The sequence below is a fragment of the Tauraco erythrolophus genome, chromosome 3 (genome assembly GCF_009769465.1).
Source record: "Tauraco erythrolophus isolate bTauEry1 chromosome 3, bTauEry1.pri, whole genome shotgun sequence".
Taxonomy (NCBI): domain Eukaryota; kingdom Metazoa; phylum Chordata; class Aves; order Musophagiformes; family Musophagidae; genus Tauraco; species Tauraco erythrolophus.
This window is the reverse complement of record NC_141467.1, coordinates 61,414,227-61,436,600: the sequence shown is the minus strand read 5'-3', so window position 1 is coordinate 61,436,600 and position 22,374 is coordinate 61,414,227. Positions and strand designations below refer to the sequence as shown.

Here is a 22,374-nt window from a genome sequence, read left to right as displayed (position 1 = left end):
ATTTCCAAAACATGTCATGAACAAAATGTTGCTGCAAAGGCAGGAGTCTTGCTTGAAGAATCGATTTACACTTGTCAATTAACCAAATATCTTTATTTTTACTGAACAAGGAGTGAGTCAAGACTTTAGTATGTTTCTCTATTACTTATCTACAAACAATTCCTTTTTAGGTCCCTAAAATATTCCTATGCTGATACTTACTTTTAGAAATATAAGGATACTGTGTTACATTCACACACCACTCCTGTAAAATGTCAAATAAGTAATGAGGAGATGGGTACATGCTAGCTCTGCCTCTTACTCTGTAAAACAGAAAAATTCTGTGCCATGCTGAAATAGGAGCAAATACTATAAAAACACCTTGCAGATTTTGAATCTTTGTAGTTCATTTCTCTTCTCTTATGATGTGCATCCTTGGTCCTTCTTCATTAAAAACTACCAGTATAGAAATCAGATTGCTCACTTATGGAATTATGATTGAAGGAGAAATCCAGTAAAATTTACAATAAACTAACTTTGCTCCATGAGGATAAAAGGACTGCAGCTCTAAAATCCATTTGAATCAGCTTAACAATAAACCATAATCTGAATTTCAACATTAGGGACGGCAGATGTTTCTTTATCAAAACTGAGTACCCTCATCCACAAATATTTAGTCTCTTAAAAATCAAGATTTAAACTCTCTCACTTTTCTTCTGAATAAGCATTTTAAGTAGCTAAAATCCAGTAAGATAATGACCCCCTTCAACTCCCATTGAATTTATGAGACTGGGGCTAGTTAGAAGCTGGGCGCCTCCTAATCCCATGTATCATGTCTCTGCTTTGGTTATCAATCTAAGCAGACTTGCAAGCTCGCTTCCTTAGAGAAACTCTCATTTGTTTGGCAGCTGACACCAGCAGAAGGAGACAGTTTATGGCATGATATTTCCAAAGGAGGACAGGTTAGAATACCATAAGCAGAGTATTCACTGAGGTTTCAGAAAGGTAGAAGAGTGCACATGCTGTAAGAAAGACATGTAGCACTGCCTGTCCTAAAATATGCTCAGCAATTCTATTTGCGAGACACTGGTGTTTCTTTTTCTAAACTTCAGCTATTCCAACTCAAATTTTCTGTAACATACATTTGTTTCAGAGTCTTTATTAAATTGTTATAATCCCCAAATTTGTTTTCAAATAAAGATCCTCAAAAAATACCAACACTTTGTTCCATGTTCAAAAAATCTAGTAACCTTTTTAGCTGAAAATTTCATGCCCTCTATCCAGAGCTTCCAACAGGGACTAGATTTTATGTCAAAGACATGCATTTTACTCTAAATCTGCCCACATTTCTGCAGCACATTTAACTAAATTCCCTCTGATTTCTGTTTGTATGGACAAGGCTACAGGCAAATGCATCTCCAGCAGCTGCGCTGGCCTTTGACTAGTCTACTTCTTTGAGCTTTGAGACTCACTATTGCACAGTGAGTGAATGACTCTCTTGGTAGACCTAAGAAAGTTACGGAGGGTCGTGACTGGCTGTTTGGAGAGAGACCAAGAGCCAGACTGAGGGGTAGACTGGCAGTGGAAAGGCAAAAGCCAGAGAAAGGAGCCTTAGCCTTAAGAATGGAATGGGAAGAAAAGAGGCATTAAAGGAAACGGAGTCTCTTTACAGCTCTGTGGTTAAGCAAATATGCAGGAAAACCACTGGCATGTCACTGTGGACCTTCAATATCTGCAAAACTGAAGCTAAGGCACATGATAGAGTCACCGTATTACTTTATCGGTACTGTTAGCATCAGCCGCATAAGCATCAGTATTTTCCACGTAGGATAGATACACATGCACTTACAATTAAAGAGCATTACAAATCAGACTTCGTAGTCTATTCTACTCCCATTTAGTCCACGTGAACTGGACTGGGTTCTAAAAGTGCAAAATCATGCAGAAATTATAAGAATACCTTTCCTTTAGTAAAATAGTCTTCTCTCTTTCTCAATAACTTTCTTCTGCCAGTATCTCCCAAAAGACCTTGCAGCATGACATACACATCTGCATCTGTTCCTGATCCAGGGGATGCTCCCGTAGTGATATAGAGAATATAGTTTTTCACTGTTGGCAAAAAGAGATCAAAGGTTTATCAAAGCTTAATCAGTTAAATAAAACGTTATTTAATAAATTACTACTATTATATTTTCTTTTTTGATCCTGCCCAGAGTGATCAAAAGGCCAAACTATATTCTAATGCTTAGAAAAGCACATAGAAACATTGTAATTAAAATTTAAGTGCCATTATTATAAGGAATAATAAGCTAAATAGTTTGTGAGTGGGCCTGAAGCATAGGCAGAAGAGAAAATGAAAGAAAAATAAACATATCCCAAATTGTTATAAAAACATATGAATAATGTTTAGGGCCACGAAGATGATCAGAGGGCTGGAGCACCTCTGCTATGAAGACAGGCTGAGAGAGTTGGGGCTGTTCAGCCTGGAGAAGAGAAGGCTCCAGGGTGATCTTATTGCAGCCTTCCAGTACCTAAAGGGGGCCTACAGGAAAGCTGGAGAGGGACTTTTTACAAGGGCATGTAGTGATAGGACAAGGGGCAATGGCTTTAAACTGAAAGAGGGCAGATTTAGGTTAGATATAAGAAAGAAATTCTTTACATTGAGGGTGGTGAGGCAGTGGAACAAGTTGCCCAGAGAAGTTGTGGATGCCCCATCCCTGGAGGTGTTCAAGGCCAGGTTGGATGAGGCTTTGGGCAACCTGGTGTAGTGGAGGATTTCTCTGCCCATGGCAGGGGGATTGGAACTAGATGGTCTTTGAGGTCCCTTCCAACCCTAATGATTCTATGATTCTATGATTCTGTAACAATCTACCACAAGCTTTCATGCATTTAAATATGTAACACTCCTATGAACAGTTTCTAGGCTATGGATGATACTAAATTACTCAAAAAGCACATCTTTGCTCTGAGACTCACGGACTTCTAATGAGACTGAATTCTGTCAGAAAGACAACTTTTATATTTCCTCACGGTCCAGTCATGGCTGGCCACTCTACACTGTACCGGTTGCAGTTTTTGGCCTCAGCAGAGGATTTCAAGAAACGTTGTGTATTCTCTGTCATGCTGTCTTACTTAGAACTCTTCAGCTGGGCATTTCTTCGCTGATTGTTTATATTAAGTACCTGTTTGTACTCCCAGAAAAATGTGTAACACACTGTTGATCTGCCTCCCAAAACAAGAAAGAATCTACATCCCCAAAACATTCAACTGAGAAAGAAAAAAACATGGGGAGAGGTAAAGAAAACAGTATCTGCCCTCATGTTAAATGCTCCAACAGAAAGAGGAGTGCGATTTGTAAATGTTTAAACATCTGTGCTCTTACAGAACAAATAAACAAACAAACAAACAGTATTTAAAAGACAAAAAGCTTTCCCAGGGAATACTCCACAGCAGTACTCTTCTCAAATTAACATTCAAGGAGCTTCTGCCCAACTCCTTTTCTTGAGACTAGCTTTGAAAGCACAGCAGAAAAGGCAAGGAATGCACAAATTACTTGGGCTATTGATCTAAACTCTTAACTCCTGGGAAACACTGGAAGGAGACTGGGATATTCTCATGGCAGGCTATCCATTTAGGACAAGAATTCTCCATTCTTCACTAACTTTGGTTATAAAATCTCTTAAGACACAGAGAGCAAACTAAAAAAATCCAGTCTTGTGGTGATCAAGGCACAACTCGCATGAAGGAGTTTCATGTCATATAACTAAGATGTCACAGAAGAAGAATGCCTGAAATTCTAGGAACACAAACAGATAAACTGCTGTTGTGAGGGGCTATGGATCTCATTCTTATCTAAAATTACAGTACGAAAGCTATTTCCTCTAGATTTCCTTTGTTTCCTCTGGGACAGTACCAAATCATATTATTAAGAAAAAGCTGAGCTCTGATCACTGTTCAAAACTTTCTTAATATTTTCAGTCCTGTATGCTTGCTCTCTTATGTGTCACAAACTGGTATCAATCAGACTTGAATGCACAATGCTCAGTTTCAGGGACTGAGGTATTTTATTTTTTTTTAAACACTGGAGTGTATTGGACCTAGCCATGCATCACTAGCTAAAATGAATAGAAAGTATCTGCTAAATCCCTTGGACAGCTCTGCAAATCTTAGCCACCATCACTGACCAAATCTTTTCCAGTGTTTCTGATTTGTGACAAACCTGCTGGAAAAGGAGAGCCAGCTGTGAGAACTGGAAGCTCAGCCACTCTTCCTCCTTCTTCGTCTGCAAAGTTGTGACGAAATGGAAATTCTAGAACATTTTTACTTTCTCTGTGTTGAAGCTTTACCTTAGCAAAGAGCAAAAAGAAATACCTTCAGCATCTGTTGTGCTCTTATGAAAGCTATAGCAGAAGACATACTGTTAAACAGCTATGACACATAATCTGAATATTAAAAAAGAAGAGGAAACAATTTTTTCTAAACTGTTTTTGAAAGCAGCCTTTTAAAAGAAGGAATAGATATTTTTCCCAATTAAAAATAATTACAATGTTGTCAACATTATTACTGTAGAGACTGCAGTTAGGGAAAAAATATTTGGAATGATTCAAAAATGTTCCTTTATGTAACCTATTCATCCAGCATGTGGAAAAAAAGAAGTGTTGATATGCCCATTTCAGCTTGTGAGAAATGTCAATATGCCACAACATTTTTCAGTGCAGAATGTTTTCTCATTCTAAGTAATAGGAGAAAGAAAATGAAGTGTTTCTGGGAAAAACTGAAAAACAGAAATGAGGATTGTTTTATGGTATGTACATATATCTGCACATATGTATCATGAATATGTAGAGTGTGTTACTAAATAATTTTAATCTCTATGAAATTCTATATATAAAGTAATAAAAGGGTGATCTTGAGCTAAGTAGGTTAGTCTTACTATAAGGAAACATTTTAACAATGAGGTGTCTTACACTATGGTGCTATCAGCTGCATTAAGAGATAAAGTCCCATTCTCTAAATTATTTAAAGCTATATCAGACAACAGATTTGAAAATATGTTGCCGGAAGTAACTCTGCTTTGAAAAGAGCACAGAGAATTCACTCAAAGATTTTCATGACCTAACTCACTAAAATGACCAAACCATTAACCCAGTAAGCTCAACCATCTTTGGTTAGTAATTGTCACTGGGAGATGGTTGGATTATTTTTGTCTTCAAAACACTTCTATTATTTTTTCATTATGACAAATACATTGAAAGGATTTTTTTTTAAATTAAGTATTAAGTATGATGTTAATACAATTTCCCCTTCATGCTAACAACTACATTCCTGAACAGGTTTATTTCTTCAAGAATTGAAAGAAGCAAGAATAAAGATGTTAGCTGTTATATACTTCAAAAATAAAGCATATCTTAATTAATTTTGTTCTGGATATTGTTTTATGATGATTTGAGTTTCCTCAAAATATCAAGAGAATTATTTTGCAGTCATGGTTGTAAAAGTGAATTCTCAATCTAAATACAGAATTCAACCTACTACACCTGCGTTAACTTCTGATAGAAGGGGGAAATCTCAGACTTCCTGTGAAGTGCAATCTTGTGAAATCAAAATAAAATGCTATAGAAATGACCATCCTGATTCTAACCAGCAGTGTAAATATACTGCTAACCTGTCTTTAATAACAGATATTATCCACACCCTCTTTTACCAACCTAGTGATTTCATCCAAGGATGCAATCAGTCCTGCTGCAAAATCTATGGAATAACAGAGGAAATGTCTTCCTAAAAACCTGATAATTTGCATATACCACAAACCAGGGAAAATTATATTTTCATGATAATCCTACCTAATGTAAATGTGCATCTGTTCCTTACCTATACAAATTATGATGATTTTTTCTAACTCAGCTTTAAGTCATTGTTCTGAGCTAATGAAGTAAAGCAGGCTAAAGATGTTACTATTTTCAACAGTCAAGCTTCTGTTCTGAAATTTTTACAGTGATCCACTGTCTCCTACAATGTCCAAGAAGCAGTCTAAATTTTATCAGTAGATTTGTTAGATGACTATTTCATCTGTCTATGAAGACAAAATTAACAACCTGCCTACCAGGTAAATGTCAGGGGGCTCAAATCACTACTATCGTATGTTGGACAGGAAATATTTTTTTTTCTCCAGTTTTTAATGAGAACAAAATACAAACAGTAATGGGCAAAAGTGTGTCTGCAATTTGAAGGAATATGATTCTTTCCCTTAGACATCTTTTTATTTTGCCAGCGTAAGAGGATAAAGATATTTTTTGTGTAGTGAAGTGCCAGAGCAATTTCAGTGCAATGTCAGATTTTAGCTTCAACATCTTGGACATCAGAAGAAAGATTGTCACTTTTACTATTCACTTTTTTTGTTCACATGCCAACTTAAAAGGCAGATATTTTCATCAAAAGGCATTCCTAGTGTCTGGCTTAATTATTTGCCTTGGATCGCTGCGTCTACAATATGTAACAGCCAATTTGGAGTTCTGTAAATACTGCAATGTATGCCAGTGGCTACAGTTCTGAAAAGAGACCACTGGATACGCTACAGATGATGGCATATCTGTATATATGCCCTCCAGAAATCCACCTACATTTACAAGATTTTTGTTATCTATAGCTATCTTAATAAGTGTTTTGTGCAGTTTCTGAAGTTATCATTCTGCAAGCGTTTTGTTTTCAGATGCACTTGCTTTTGCAAATTAAAAATTGTGTCATTTCAGACAGAACTGGTGTGGTGATGCAGCCACCACCCCACCCTGGGCTGCTCGGTGCTCCGTGAGATGCCCCCCAGCTTTTTCCTGGACCACACACCAACCTAGGATGAGTCGGGTGTTGACCCCCTTAATGGACCTGGCTCCTCCTTTTACTTTCACTTGACCTTGTACATCAGTACTTGGGTTGTGGCATAAAAAGGGTGACATCAGAATCCCAAAATCTAGCAAATTCTGGGCCTGCACAACTGATGGAAAGTACCAGAATATTTCACGATCCAAGCTGGGCTGAAATGGAAAAGTACCTGACAAAAGTCAATTATCTTGGATCCTATAAATAACAATTCTAAGCTAAACTCTTCGAGCTCTCCTGGATCACAGCAGGCTGTGACTAGAATCTCCCCTGAGCTGGGACACCTCTCAGGTACCAACTCCACAGACTGTCTGCCAACAAAGCTGATGGAAGGCCGAAGCAATTCATCCTTCTCGAGCCTCAACTATTGTCCGTTGAAGAATGCCGATGCATTGTGAGTAGTTACTCTAAACTCAAGAGGGAAATTTTACCTACAGGCTAGCCTCTTCCATCCACCTCTCTACCTATCTGTGTGTCTGAATATACACATTTGCCTTCACGAGTGTGGGTGCCTATATATATTTCACTAGATCCAAATATTTCTTTCTGCCTGTGCACTTTATGTTTTAAACATATGTACATATACACCTATTTTGATTTAGGATACCTTATAGTAAGTTACTGTGAATCTTCTGAATTTTGAATCGGTTATTAAGTTGTTGTTTTAATTATAACTTATCCTACTGAATCATCTTGTTAATCTTTAAATTGGTTAATCATTAAGTGCTGCTAAAATTCAACCTTTGATTTACCTAATACCATTAATAAATCTTGAATTGATGCTAAATCGTAACCATATTAAAACATTTCATCCGCGACAACTGCAAACTGGAAGCAGTAACCATAGATTATGAAAAAAAGAAGAATTTTACAATAAATACATAATCTGTGATTGCTTTAGGTTTTATTTCTTACCTCATGGCAATGCCAAGTCTCTCCTTCTCCAGCTTCTTCAATTTCTAGGCGAACTTTGATTATAGTACTGAATTTCTTATTTAGTTCAATTGAAGTCTCATAAATCTGCTTTTTTTTAAGGGATCCTTTGGGGAATATGACTGAAGTACAGATACCTTTTTCACCACATACAGTTAGACACATTTTAGGATTCGTGGAACTAGAAGAAATATCACTAGTTGTGACAAGGATATCCCAAGTCCCTGTTGAAATGAAACAGTAGGGGAAAAAAAAAAAGTGGGTTTTATGAATATCCAAAATAATACAGCAATTTGTAACAGATTGAGTTAGTGAGTGACTAGCAACCAATATCCACCTTTGAACTGAGCTAAAATATTGGCATGTGATATGTTCACTCATTATCATTGATTTAGTGAGAAGCAGATTTGGACATCAGCCCTGCCATAGTTCTAGCTGACCCTTTAGAGATGGGCCAGTCCGGTAGCACTGTCCAGATAAGACTGCCAGTTCCGTATCAGAGACTTATGATGAGCCATGCCAAGCTGTTCATTTTTCCCCTCATAGATGTCTCTTCTGATGATTTTTTTTTTTCCTCACTAATCACCACTCAAAAGCAGCACATTTTCTACTAGACAGTACACGTTATCAAGTTTGCCTTTGGTCAGGCAAGGGTATTTTTTTTTGTTTTAACTTTTTGAGGAGCTACTTAAACTAGAACTTCAAAATTCACTACATATATTCTATAACAAGATGCTGATGGAATAAACAGGTTTGGAGCTTGAAATGTGATATTTTTGTCACAGATTACCAAAATAATCATGCCAGCAAAGTACAAAACTTTATCCATTTAATCTGTAAAAAAGTGATGTTTGGTGAGAGACTGAAAATAGTCCTACATAGCAGCACACAGATTTGCCTACTTTAGGGACACAGAAAACACTCAAACCCAGCAGTTTTACTTTACAAAAAACAACAAAAAAAGCAAAAATATATTGAAAAAGAATAGCAGCTCATGATCAAAGTAAAGGTCTGGCTTGAAGCACTTAGTCTTTTAAACATTCTAGATGAATTGACAGTCACCAGAAGATTCATAAGGACTGCAAATTGGTATCACATAGGCTTCTGAGTAACTTGTGTAATGTTGTACTGATAATAGATATTTAGTTAAATCTCCAATCAACAAGACAGTTTTCAAGATCAGAAACTTGTACCCATCAAAAAATCCCACTGATTTTCCTAGCTTTAACATGTTCACTAATGTTAATAGAACATGTGGAAAATTCAGGGCTATCAAAACTGTGTTATTAATTTTAAAAAATCATTACCCCTACAGAGAAGTTTTGATCGCCTGGGATGGTGCAGAATTGAGCATGACCATATTTTTGTTAAGATAACTTAGCTCTGTTTATGCAAAGTGAGGCAAATATGAATTTAATAATTTTAAATAGCTATTTTGTAAAAAAGAAGAGCATTTCACTTTAAGTAATGGAAACAGTGATTTTCTGAGTTTATGTCCTGTAAAGTCTAGTTTTTTAACCTCAACAGACAAATCTTTATCTCCTACTATAAACTAATGCAAATAAAGTTCTGTTACTTTAGTCAGATGAGGATCTATGCTATGAATTCAGGACTTGGTGAAGGTAAAAAGTTAACACTCATCATCCTTAAAATCATCTAAAATAACTTCAGATCTTACGACTTTATGGATAACCATAAATGACAACCATTTTCATGTCTATGAACATTAAATATAAATGAAATCAATGATATCCATGAAAAAAAAAAGAAGTAAAATGAAAATTTATCATATTCTCTGTGATATAATCCGAGACTTTTTTAGCCCTTAAGTACTGAAATACTAAGCCTTTAAACTCTCAATGTATAGCTGCCTAGGAAGACTGAATGGAAGGGCTTTCTGTTGGATCATACAGCACCACACACTGCTATTACATGTTAACTATATTGTATAATCTCTGATAAATTTGTCAAGATCCAATTTAAAAGTAGCTACATTAAGCTTCCTTCATTCTCTTAAGTCTAAAAGAGAGTTATACTAAAAATTCTTTCTTTCTCAGAAGTCTTTTAATTTTCACAGAATGGCATTAATAGACTGCTGAAACCGGTTTATTTTTACAACTTTATCTGCTAACTGAAATAAACCTTTTTTCTCCTTGATGTGTAAGCTGCCTTTAATTTGACAGATCAAAACTGTGTCCATTTTGAACATTTAATTTACTAGACTGAATACGGCAAGTTTTGTCAATATCTTTTCACAGCAAAGACTTGCCATATTCTCAGTCATCATATCTTCTTTACAGCTATTCCAACTTGAATCAGTTCTTCTGGACAGAGATGACCACGATTGCCCACCACATTCCTGGAGAAATATCTCTGTTTCTCTGTAGCGGGATTAATTCTTTTCTATCTTCACTGATAATGACTATATATATTGTGGAGTCCCAATTTACTCACAGGTACGTCACATTACTGTCTCAAAAACTACTCTATGATCATCAAAACCTAGGTATCTTTCCTAGTCATATCCTGCTCGTGAACTCTTATAGCAGAAATCATTACAAGGTATGGGGATACAGACCTAATACAGTTTTTAGAGTCTTAGCTACTGCTTAGTTCCTAATTTCCCAATAAAATAAATGGAAATTAGGAACCTCTACCAGAATTAAGAGTTGAAATGTTTAGTTGGTTTTACACCTAACTGTATTCAAGCTTTGTGCTATAGAATTCAGTTCCATTGTTTTACTTCAGTTTCCAAAATTTATCACACAACCTCTTCGCCCTTCTGCCAGTACCCCAGCTTTGTAGCAACAAAAGATCTCATTGGCATATTCATTCTCCCTTCTCCAGTTGTTTATAATTCTTCCTTTTACCACTTTCCATTTTCTTATTATTACCTAATAATTTTCCCATAAAGCAAATAAAATTCAGCACTGAAATTTAGACAGATTAGATGTAATTATGTTTCTTTCACTGAAAAATATTTCTGAAGAGTATCAACTTTGTTTTACAATCTATCTTTAATAAAGTCATAACGTATTCCTTCTCAATTCCTGTTTGCCTCTATTATGTTAACTATTCTTTTTTTTCAGAACGTATTATAAAGGTTTGCATGTGATTCATTATTAGGTCTATAGTCATCTACATTATGCTTTCTATTTTTTTGCTGGAAGTATTACCTTTTCTATTTTCAAGTCGTACTTTTTATCTCCATAAAATTATTTTAAATCCTTGCTACTAGATCTGCCATATCATTTCCAAACTCCTTCAATATTCTGGGATAGCGACTCCTTTGATTGGCACTGTTTGACTAGATGAAACTCAAAGTTATATTTGCATTTCAAATTTGATGATTTCCAATAATTTCATTCTGATGAGTATTTTTGCCTTTGCTTCCCTTGCCAAAATTAAGGGTCCTTAATGGAAATAGAAATCAAATATTCGATTCGTTTAGGAATTTTACCTTCATCACCTTCAGTCTGTACTCTACTGTTCCTGCATAGTCATACATCTTTCCAGGTTCTTTTTATAAGTAAATGGTTGAAGAACATTTACTATTTGTTTTAATTCTTTTATAAAATCTGACTCAGCTGACATTTAGTAAGTCCTGTTGTATCCATATACTTTCTGACCTCTAAGGTATAGCACTCTTTGCTGATCAGTCTTTTATTTCTCCATTCCTTATAGACTCTCTGCTTAATTGTAATATTCTTTCTAAAGTTATTACATACCCAGACCAGAACTGATTTTCAATAGATTCAGAGCTGAGTATTAATAATCTTAGACTAGAAAATATTTAGTACAGCTAAATAGACAGTACAGCTATTTCTTATTCTGAAATTGTCACTACTCTAGCTGCTTATGCTATGCTTATATTTCCATAGTATTCTGTCCTTCTGTTGTCTCAGATATATTATTTTTATATTTCCTTAGATGATGTAAGCTATTTGCTAGTGGACCAACTATGGGTAGCTAAATAAGGGGACACACACTACTAACTGTGACTGCAACTAGGTATAACATAAAACTCTGAGCATAAAATGAAATATCCATGAGCATGGAAATTAATAAAGATCTATTTACAAAACTGCTGATTTAAAATGCAAATTCAGACCTTCAGATTAGCTTAAATTTATATAGTTTGGTCTACCAGTTCTGAATCAGATTTCATAAATGGACCTCAACCAACATTTCACACCCCTTAAAAAAAATGTGAGAGTGCTAAGAATCCAGTACCTTGGCAAAGCGTAAAAGACTTACCATGTTTTCAGTGTCTAAGTTGTTTCTGAGTTTTGGTCTTTTTTTCATTAAAGAGTTTTAATAGGGTATTGGTTTCAGGTCAACTAACTGTTTGCAAGAACTTGTGCCATTGATGTAAGTAAAAAAGAAAACTGCAAATAGAAGCAAATGCTTTTTGCAAATATATGAACATACGGGAAAATCTCATTCTGCTAAGAGAGTTTTTGCATCTCTTCTAGTGATTTCATGACTGTTGCAGGAGCCTTCTGCTCTGCACTGACTGCCATATGGAACAACCCACCTCTTTCTGCTTCAGCTTTTTTCTAGCCTCAACTGAAAACATAGGTCCTTCATTGCCTCCATCACTTGATATCTCCCTTCTGTTCTAGTCTTTCTTCCCTCAACATTATAGTTGTATTTACCAGCTCTGGAAAGTGTTAGGAGAGAGAATTTTTGTGAGAGATGTAACTCACATTTAAGCTATATTATTTCTGTATTTTGGTTTTAGTCCTAAAAATAACCCAAAAAATAATATGAATTACTATTTCAAAAAAAAAAAAAAAAAAGCTGGAAGACGCTTTGAGGATTTTGGACCTTACCATAAATCTTTCCTGTCAACATCCCATTCCTGACTTTTCCAAGAAGCTTCAACATTCGCTCCGTCTGTGCATCACCAACTCCGCTGTCTAACCATTGCTGGCAAAGAAATGCGTATTGGCCATCAGTCTTGCCTGATTCATGGATGACAATGTGGTCCAGGTACCATCCAGCTCCATAACCCACATTATGATGCTCAACAAGCACTTTGCTTAGCTGTCCAAGGTCTATTGCTCTCATTTCAGAGATACAAATCTGAGAAGGAAAAGGCAAAATAAATAGCAAGCTGATTAAACCATATATTTTATTGTCCATCTTTAAGAAGATTATGTTTGGGAAGACAGATTCCTTTCAATACTGAAATATCTTTTCCTTCCTGATAGTAAAGAAAGATATCACAGGCTGACATTTGTATTTGGAGATCCTGTTCAGAAAATACGTGGATCCTTCAACATGTACATTTTTCCTTGTTCATGATCACTGCATCCTAGGCTTTATTACGAAAAACATTCCACTATTTTTGGGTAGAAAGAATACTTACAGAAGCCTCACGAAAATTGAAGTTGAACCAGTCCCTCATAACTGAAACAAAGAGTGCTTCAAATATCAGGAAAGGCCTAGTAAATGGAACTTAGATAAGGTGTTTTATTTTTAAACATTTCAAAGTCCTTTATATTCTAAGACATCCTATTTTTCAAATGGGAAATGTTGTACTATTCAACTCCGAACAGTTGATGACTATGCAAACAAAGGAAGATACTGACATCAGAAACTATAACTTAGGCTGTGCACGCATACAGGCAAGAATTGATGTGCTCTTCGGATGTAAATAGACATCTGTTTAAATATTGCTACAGCTACCAGTAAACAAAAGCTAAATGGCAACTGCACAAGTGCATGTTGGGATGAATAAATTATGTGAGTGAGAGAATGAATGCATTCTTCGTGCAAGAGATAATATGAGTGGGTGGGTAGATACATGAGCATGTGTGTGGGTGACATTAAAAAAAAACCCAGATGGATAGTAGAAACAGACGCTATAATTTTTATTTGTTGCCAACCAATTTGCCACCAGGCAGGAAAAAGCATGAGGATCAGAAAGTAACAAAGGAAGAGATGATTTTTAGAAAGAATTATGTCATCTGGTCCATTCTCCTATCTGTTTCGGACTATTCTCTACAATGTGCTCAGAAAAAGAAAACAGAGTTATTATTCCTGTCACAGATTTAGGACTTCCAGCATTCTTATGTTGCTTCATCCACAATCTCCCCAAACAGTTACCATGGCAAGTTATACCTCTTCATGTAATTCATACATAGCCCAAAATAAGATCTAGATGTGAGTAACGTCTTGTAAATAACTTTTTGGGAGCACTCTTTGCTTTTTAATTTTATTCTTTGTAGTTCCAAGCCAAACATAATTTTCTTGTCAGTCTACATGACCCTTGACTTAGAGGAAATAGCCTGTATTGCTAATATTCATGTTCCTTCACAGCTAACTCTATTTGAAAAAGGGACCTATCATTAGTCTCATTCTCTGTGATAATAATTAACAGTCATTAGACAACAGTGGTCATAATCATCCATTGTTATCAAAGAATTTTCATAATAATACATTAAATTGCCTACTCCCTCAGCATTAGCAAAAATGTACTTTTGGTTGATGTCATTACATTTCTTTTTTTCCCCTCAGTATAAAGACATTCAGAACTGTGTTAAAGTCACTACTGGAAGAGTAATTAATGAAAGCCAAAAGGATTTTATTTCAATTGTCCTGCTTTAGATAAAGTGTTAACTAGATAAAATTAAAATCCCCTTTTATTTAACCCATTAAACTGGTGAAAATGTTGCACATACAATTACTTCAATAAATATAAACCACCCTTACTTTCTGCAGTAATTAAATCGACTTTGCTCTCTTTTTTTACACTTTGTTGTAATTTTCTGTTTTCCTAGCTTTTCCTTATTTTCCAGCCCTTTATCAGTCAAGACTGATCCTTTCTTTCATATCTCTAGTTTCCTTAACTTTGTTTTCTTTGCTCACCCATCCATATTTTCCAGGGATATAGCTGATAAAATCTTGTCCGTCAAGACAGCTTGCCCTTTACATCCTTTTCTTTCATCTTCTATTCTTAGGTTCACTAAAACCACATTCAAACTTTTTTTAATAATCTACTTCTATGCAAAAAGAACATAACACTGGTAGTAGCATGTCAGACCACAGACCCATCCAGTCCAGTATCCTGTTGCCAACAGCTACCAATAACAGATTTCTAGAAAAGAGCTGAAAAACAGGGCAAATATTTAGAGATGCTTCTTGAATATAAAGTCTCTCAGGCTTTAACAATTTGTGGTTCAGAGATTTCCTGAGCCGGAGATTGTGTCTTTACACTTAACAACCCTCAGTGGAAAGTTGTCTTCCATGACAATATGCCATGGCTTTTTGCACCGACATGCATTTTATCATCTGCAACATCTTGTGCCAGAAAGTGAAATGGATTCATTATGTACTGTGTAAAAAGCCACCTCCTTTTGTTTTGAATCTGTCACCTGCAGGCTTCATTTAATGGTCTTGAGTCTCTGTATTTCATGAGAAAGTAGAATTACTCCTTTTCTCTATGCCAGTTTATTTTTCTTATCTCCTTCTCCTTTCCTCTCCTTATCCCTTTTCCAGGCCAAACAGTACTTGTTTGCTTAGCTGTTCCTTATATGGAAGATATTTCATACCACTTGACATTCTTCTTGCACTTTGTAAGACAAGTGAATCAGCACAAAACACAGCATCTATTACGCATTCGCACCAGAGAACTTACCTGGGGGCACGACTGTATTTTCTGCTTTGGGGTGGCTATTTTTTCCCTTTTTCTAATAATTCCTAAACACTGGATCTGTTCTGGTTTGGTTTTGCCTCTACTGGGCTCAGGGATGACATAATTACAGCGCTATTCTAATGCCAAGGTCACTTATCTATGGGCAAAAGCTATTTCAGAGCCCATCATTTTGCATGCAAATTTAAGGGGTTTTCCCCCTCACGTCCCCTGCTTTTCACTTAGCTACAATGAATTTCATTGGCCATTTTATTACCCAGTCACTCTGCGTGAGGTCCTTCCGCAATCTCTGCCACCAACTTTCATATTTATTACCTTAAATAACTTAGTATCATCAGAACACTCTGCCATCTCACTGCGCAACCCTTTCCCAGAACCTATTGCACAATGAAGAGCATTAATACACAAAATATCTCAGCTGAAGAAAACTTTCATTGTCCACAATGCAAAAATAGCTTATCTAAAACAAAGGATCTGCTTGGGAAGACACTCAGCACTCTTCTCTATTGCTCAATATCATGGAATCATAGAATGATAGAATGGTTTGGGTAGGAAGGGACCTTAAAGATCATCTAGTTCCAATCCCCCTTCCATGGGCAGAGAAATCCTCCACTACACCAGGTTGCCCAAAGCCTCATCCAACCTGGCCTTGAACACCTCCAGGGATGGGGCATCCACAACTTCTCTGGGCAAACTATATCAGTGCCTCACCACCCTCAATGTAAAAAATTTCTTCCTTATATCTAATCTAAATCTCCCCTCCTTCAGTTTAAATCCATTGCCCCTTGTCCTATCACTACATACCCTTGTAAAAAGTCCTTCTCCAGCTTTCCTGTAGGCCCCCTTTAGGTACTGGAAGGCTGCAATAAGATCACCCCGGAGCCTTCTCTTCTCCAGGCTGAACAGCCCCAACTCTCTCAGCCTGTCTTCATAGCAGAGGTGCTCCAGCCCTCTGATCATCTTCGTGGCCCTAAACATTATTCATATGTTTTTATAACAATTTGGGATATGTTTATTTTTCTCCTCCCTGATCTCGACTTGGACATTGAGTCATTGGCCATAACTCTTTGAGTGTGAACATCCAGTCAATTTCTTATCCACTGAGTGGTCCATCTGTCAAACCCCTGTCTATTCAATTTAGAGACAAGGATGTCATATGGGACAGTATCAAATGCTTTGGACAAGTCCAGGTAGACGATGTCAGTTGCTCTCCCCTTATCACCAATGCTGTAGCCTCATCTTAGAAGGCCACCAAATTTGTCAGGCATGATTTGCCTTTAGTGAAGCCATGTCAGCTGTCACCAATCACCTTCTTTTTTTCCATGTGCCTTAGCATAGTCTCCAGGAGGATCTGCTCCATGATCTTGCCGGGCACAGAGGTGAGACTGACTGGCCTGTAGTTCCCTGGGTCTTCCATTTTTCCCGTTGTAAACATATAGTGACTCTAATTTCTTTAACACTAACACCTATGTCATTGACTCTCTATTAATGTGCAGTGTGAAAATGCCATGTAAATTGTTTCTTTTTAGACCTCTTCTCCAGGTGATGTCACACAATACTATGTCACCTGTATTTTTGATATCATTCAGGCAATGAACATCAGAAACCCCTTTCTATATTTTAATAGCCCAGTTTGCACTAAGGCAGTGGGATTCTGCAAACAACATCATCTTCAAAAAATGTAAATAAAAAAGTTTGCAAAAGGCTATAAGAAAAGGAAAGAAAAACATGCCTAAATACTTTGGGTGAGAAGACTATGGCCAAATTTTTAAATATATCCCAATACGTAGCTCTTTGTCTAGGTACCAGGACACTAAATACTGTTATGAATCTGGCACTAGGTTATTGCTATGAAAAGGAGACATTAAACATATTTTTAAAAGACTTATATAATTTTCCTCAGTAGTAAATAAAAAGGAAAGTAAACTTCATATATATGCTTATCTCTTCCTTCTTGACTAAACTATTAGTTATTTTCATTTTACAGTGGGAAATGAGGGACACAAGGAAGGTAAAATGAGACATTCAGATCATGAGGAAAACCAGTGGCTGAGTAGGTGTCTCCTGCCTGTGAGTACTCTATTCACTATATCACACAGTCCACTGAAAGCAACAGTTATCTGAAGATGGTACCTAGACCTGAGCTAACAGAATTCTGACAAAATGGTATGAAATAGTATAGAGGATCCTGTTATATTGTACATAATCAGTTGAAAGGTGTCTCTAAATCCTATCTAGTCACATCCAGGCTGAGCCCAGGTTATGTGTGAACGTGTGGTGTAGATATAATCATTAGTATGGTAATCAGCAAAGGCTGACCAGTAAATCTCTCCTAGGATTTATCTTGAGTAGACACAGTATGTTTACAAGCAGCTTTATCTGTTTGCAATTTTATATATAAACGGATTAACTAACATATAGCAGCTAACACATTTAAAACCTCTCTTTCAACTATATCTGGACAGATCTTTTAAAAAAACAGATTTTAAAGGAGCCGTCACAGGAAATAGCCCTGATATTTCTATATCAGCTTCAGAAATAACTGAAAACTAAGCCACAAAATTTTATATATTGTTGGGTTCAATTCCAGTTTCTAAGAGCAGTTACTGATGGTTTGTGGATTTTAAATTTATTGGTGCTTGAACTATTCTTACACTGTAATCTAAATTCAGGTAAATGTCCATACTTAGTAAGCAATACATCTTTTCCATAGGTTACAATAGTGTGACATCAATGCTTGCATTTCATAATTAAAAAGAAGTATGATATTGGAAGAAAGTTATAAAATAAAACTCCTTAAGCAAAAAAGAAAGGAAAATAATTCAGTACTAACCTGTCCTCTTTCAAAATTTGAGTGTCTTAGTCTCCTTTTGCAGGAATCTCCCTGCTCGCCAAATACTGTGATAAATACATCTGCATCTGTCCCCGATGCAGGCAGAGTTCCTGTATGAGTACTGATTGAGTAAAGAACTTCTGTCAAGGAAAATCAGTGACACAAGACATTACCAAATCCGCCTGTCTAGCAATGTAATTACCAAACATTATAAACCAATGTATTTTAGGCAAAAAATTAATTTCAAGACCAAGGAATGAAGTTATAGTGATTGACATTGATGTTCACAGTACAGTACATCACAGTACAGCATTAGAGATGAAATGTCCTTTATGAATCAATGCAACAATTCATCCTTACATTACAGGAAAAAAAAAACACTGTTGTAGTTCTGGAGTCTTATCCAGTGTTCACTGAAATCAACTGAAAGAATCACATTGATTTTATCAGGCTTTGTAACAAGCCTTGAATTTTTGTAGGAATTAAGGATCTTAAATTGAGTTAGGATTTATATTTTTATTTTATATATTTAACATTTTACCAAAGAAAAAACACACATATTATACAGGTGAAATCCACTTTTTCTTCTGGAACATCTGAAATCTGTTTTAGTCTGGCAATTTGATAATTATGGACACTGTCAATTAATATGCTCAGGAGACATGCTCAGCTATTTATACAGACATGCATTGCTATTATTGTTCTTCACTGCAAAGGATGGCTTGCCATGACTTTTGATTGATGAGTTATAAAGTAGAGATTCCTTGAGGCTTTTTTCTTTGGGTTTTGTAAGGTCTGTGAAGAATTAAATATTATAACAGACTTTTACAATACACTTTCATTTCAAGTCTAGCTTTCACTTAGATATTAAATGCAAAAAGTTTTAAATATTTTAACTGAGACTTCTGTTCATAGAATATAACAAATGAGAATTCTTTTCTAAATATTTTATAAAATGTAATCAGAACAAAGGAAGATATCATATCTTAAATACAATGATGAAATGAAACAGAGCTTCTGGGCAGAAATGAGATTTGAAGAAAACCTCAAAAAGATTGTTTTTTCTTTCTGCCATTCATGCCATTATGACTTTGCACATGCCTTTTTTTAAATTTGTGATTTATTACACCTCATGTAAATCAGCCTTTTTTTTTTAAATTTCAACTGAAATATACTAATATACCATTTTTCAGATCTTTAAACTGGTAGCCTACTGAAAACAATATGTGTCAGTTGTTTTAAAAGATAAAAAATGCTTGAATAATACACATTATTAGAGGCCCCACAGTTTACACAGGTATTTAAACTGAATCTTTAAATTGAATTTCAAGTGTTTTTTACTATATATAAAATGCTTTGTGATCTTGCCCACGGTGTTCATTCCATTAGGCAGTTCAAAATTTTCTGTGTGTGTATGCATTTGCTTGTATATTTATGTCTTAGTTCAGCAGCATACCCCTGAGTGGTGGCTTGTCTGGCCTGACCACTGCTAGCTCTGTCACAGTCTCAGATCCATCTTCTCCAAAGAGACACCGGGCTTCAGTGGGAAAGCCCAATTCTTGTTTAGTGTCCAGGTCCTTTAGTCGAAGCTGCAGGTAGAGGTAGAAGAAGAAATTAATTTATCCATCTGAATTATTTAGTTTCTTATTTCCTTCCCAATAGAAACTGACATTTCTTCCTATTGTTAACACTTGCACGCACTTTATAAAATCTACCTGGTTACGCATAAGAAGAGTTACAGTGGTTGCTGCAGGCTGCTGATTCTGCAGCCTGATGTTTATAGGTGTATTCTTCACTGCATATCAACACGTGCATAGGACCTATTTGTAGGGAATCAATCAAGGATACAGATTGAATTGACCTGTATATACTAGCGATTTCAGATTGTCAAATGAATGAATACAGTAACATCAATCTTAATAGCATATGCTTATTTTTCGAAAGCATTTCTTTTGCTGCTTTGTATTTGTTTACATGTGATTTGCTATATCTCAGCCAGGATTTTCAAAGTTGGCAGAAATTAATTGCCTAGTGGCCTTTGGGGCTCCCTGTGGAAATATGGTATTTGAAGAATGAATTCCAATACAAAGTGTGATCTTAGGTCCAGCTTCATTCCACCTGACTTTAAATACTCAGAGGAGTATTAGGTTCCAAATTAGGTTCCAAATTTGTCAACTTGGAACTTCCAAACCAACTGAGAAAGCACAGCCTTGGGAGCCCACCTATCTTAGCTACTGAGTCAATGTGGAGATCAGATTCACAAGAGGGCAACTCAGATCACAAATTTTATCCTACGTCAGGTCAAAAAACACTGAATAACAAACTGTCAAGCATGTGCAGAAACTTTTCTGGTAGCTATTATATGCAGGATTGAACTTGATGCATAACTAAAGACGACAAGTTTGCAGAAATGGTTTCTTTAGCCTTTAGAATATCTTTGTATAGAAATATTGTACCCAAGACATTAAAACCAAAATAAAATAAAACAAAAACTTAATTTCATCAAGATATTAAGTAATTGAAATTCTTAGGCAAGGATTCCCAAAATTACTGTGATTAATAATCAGTGATTATTAATCAGTGATTAATAATCAGTTATTATCACTACTGACAGCAGCAGCAGCAGCAAAAGCTTGTGGCTCAGTGTGCAGGATACACATATCCTGAGTACGGCTTTCCTTACATAGACTTCCAGTGCAGGTTTTGAAATGTTTAAATAATTATATAAGTTAATTATATATTTCAAATTATTAGAACTCTGGCAGTTCCACTTTTAAAAATTTTGTCTATATTGCTGTTGAGTTCCTAGAAATGTAATAACTGAACGTTTTCCATTCCTGCTTATGCTATGTGCCCAGTGCTTCACAAGTTCAGGCAGAAAGCTTTCAGATGAAAGTAAAAAATTTCCCATGACCATTTCCAGAACTAAACCATTAATTAGTTCAGCAAACAGTGTTTTTCTTTATATTGTACTGAATTCCACTAACATTGCAGTCAGATGTGTACCAATTTTTTGCACTTGCAATAACTGAATTTTCTCACACTAAAAGTCTAACTTCTTCTCATAACAAAACAGCCTCCCTAACTCCTATCAATATAAACATCTCTAATTGAATATTAACAAGTATCACAAACTCCCGTCATCAATATTGAAATAGGACTAAGGGTTAACTGCATATGCAGGCAGATGACCTGCAGAAACTGGACTCATAAAAATGAGATATGTGAATTTACGCAGACTTTGACCTTAAAATAAAATGTACCTGATAAATTCTTTTTAGTTGTAAGATTACATCTAAATTTGAACTTTATCTCCAAATCATATGATGTTTCTACATCCTATATGAAAGTTAAAATTATTTTGCATTTTATTTTGGAAAAGGCCAGAAACTCTATTTTTGAGTACAAAATAACTACTCATTTTATAGTACATAAATCTTCAAAAGTTACAGAAAAAATACAAATCTTATCTAAGGTCATATCGTTTCTACAGAAGTGTGCAGGAAACCATAGGAGATCAACAGGAAAAACTCTGGAACTCTGAAACTGCTGTTAACACCAGACTAGGGAAAATAGAAGGTAGTAAAAGGAACCTAGGGATTTTCTCTCTTTTGTATCTTTTGCAATCTGTGTTTTTGTGAAATTTCTGAAACTTTGACTATTAGTTCTTTCACTTAAGGACAAAGCAAGGAAGGGAATTCTTTTCAATTGGGGCTGGGTTTGACCACTGTCTTGGTTTGATGGGAGTGGGGGGCGTTCTGGTGGCAGGAGAGGGGCTTTGCTCCCTGTGACCTCCCCAGTTTTGGAACTGGGTTAGACTTGGTTCTGGCCACCAGATCGGACTCTCATCCCCCTCAGGGTTGAGCCAATCAGCACCTCTGCGAATTGCCCTATTTAAGTCGGGACAAAGGAACTGGAAAAGGTGCTTTGCCCAGGAGCGAAGAGAGAAGGGAGGAGGGCACTGCCCCCACTCCCTGGCTCCTGGCTGGGCGGCTGCCTGCGTTGGGCCGATGCCACCCACTGAGGATGGCGGCAGTGGAGCCAGCTGGGGAACTCGGGGAGTGCCCCACTCCCAGGGTGCCCGCTGGGCTGAGTT

General features: G+C 36.2%; 1 protein-coding gene across 1 annotated transcript in view; it reads right to left on the bottom strand.

Annotated features, from left to right (window-relative positions):
• Positions 1–22,374, bottom strand: part of LOC104374501 (lipoxygenase homology domain-containing protein 1) — a 191,891-nt gene that overhangs the window by 29,275 nt on the left and 140,242 nt on the right. Inside the window, exons 42-47 of the mRNA XM_086609313.1 lie at positions 19,735–19,867; positions 18,279–18,418; positions 12,621–12,873; positions 7,768–8,009; positions 4,199–4,325; positions 1,940–2,088 (exon numbers count right to left, since the gene is read on the bottom strand). Of these exons, the coding sequence (XP_086465439.1) occupies positions 1,940–2,088; positions 4,199–4,325; positions 7,768–8,009; positions 12,621–12,873; positions 18,279–18,418; positions 19,735–19,867 (1,044 nt within the window). The remainder of the gene's footprint in view (positions 1–1,939; positions 2,089–4,198; positions 4,326–7,767; positions 8,010–12,620; positions 12,874–18,278; positions 18,419–19,734; positions 19,868–22,374) is intronic.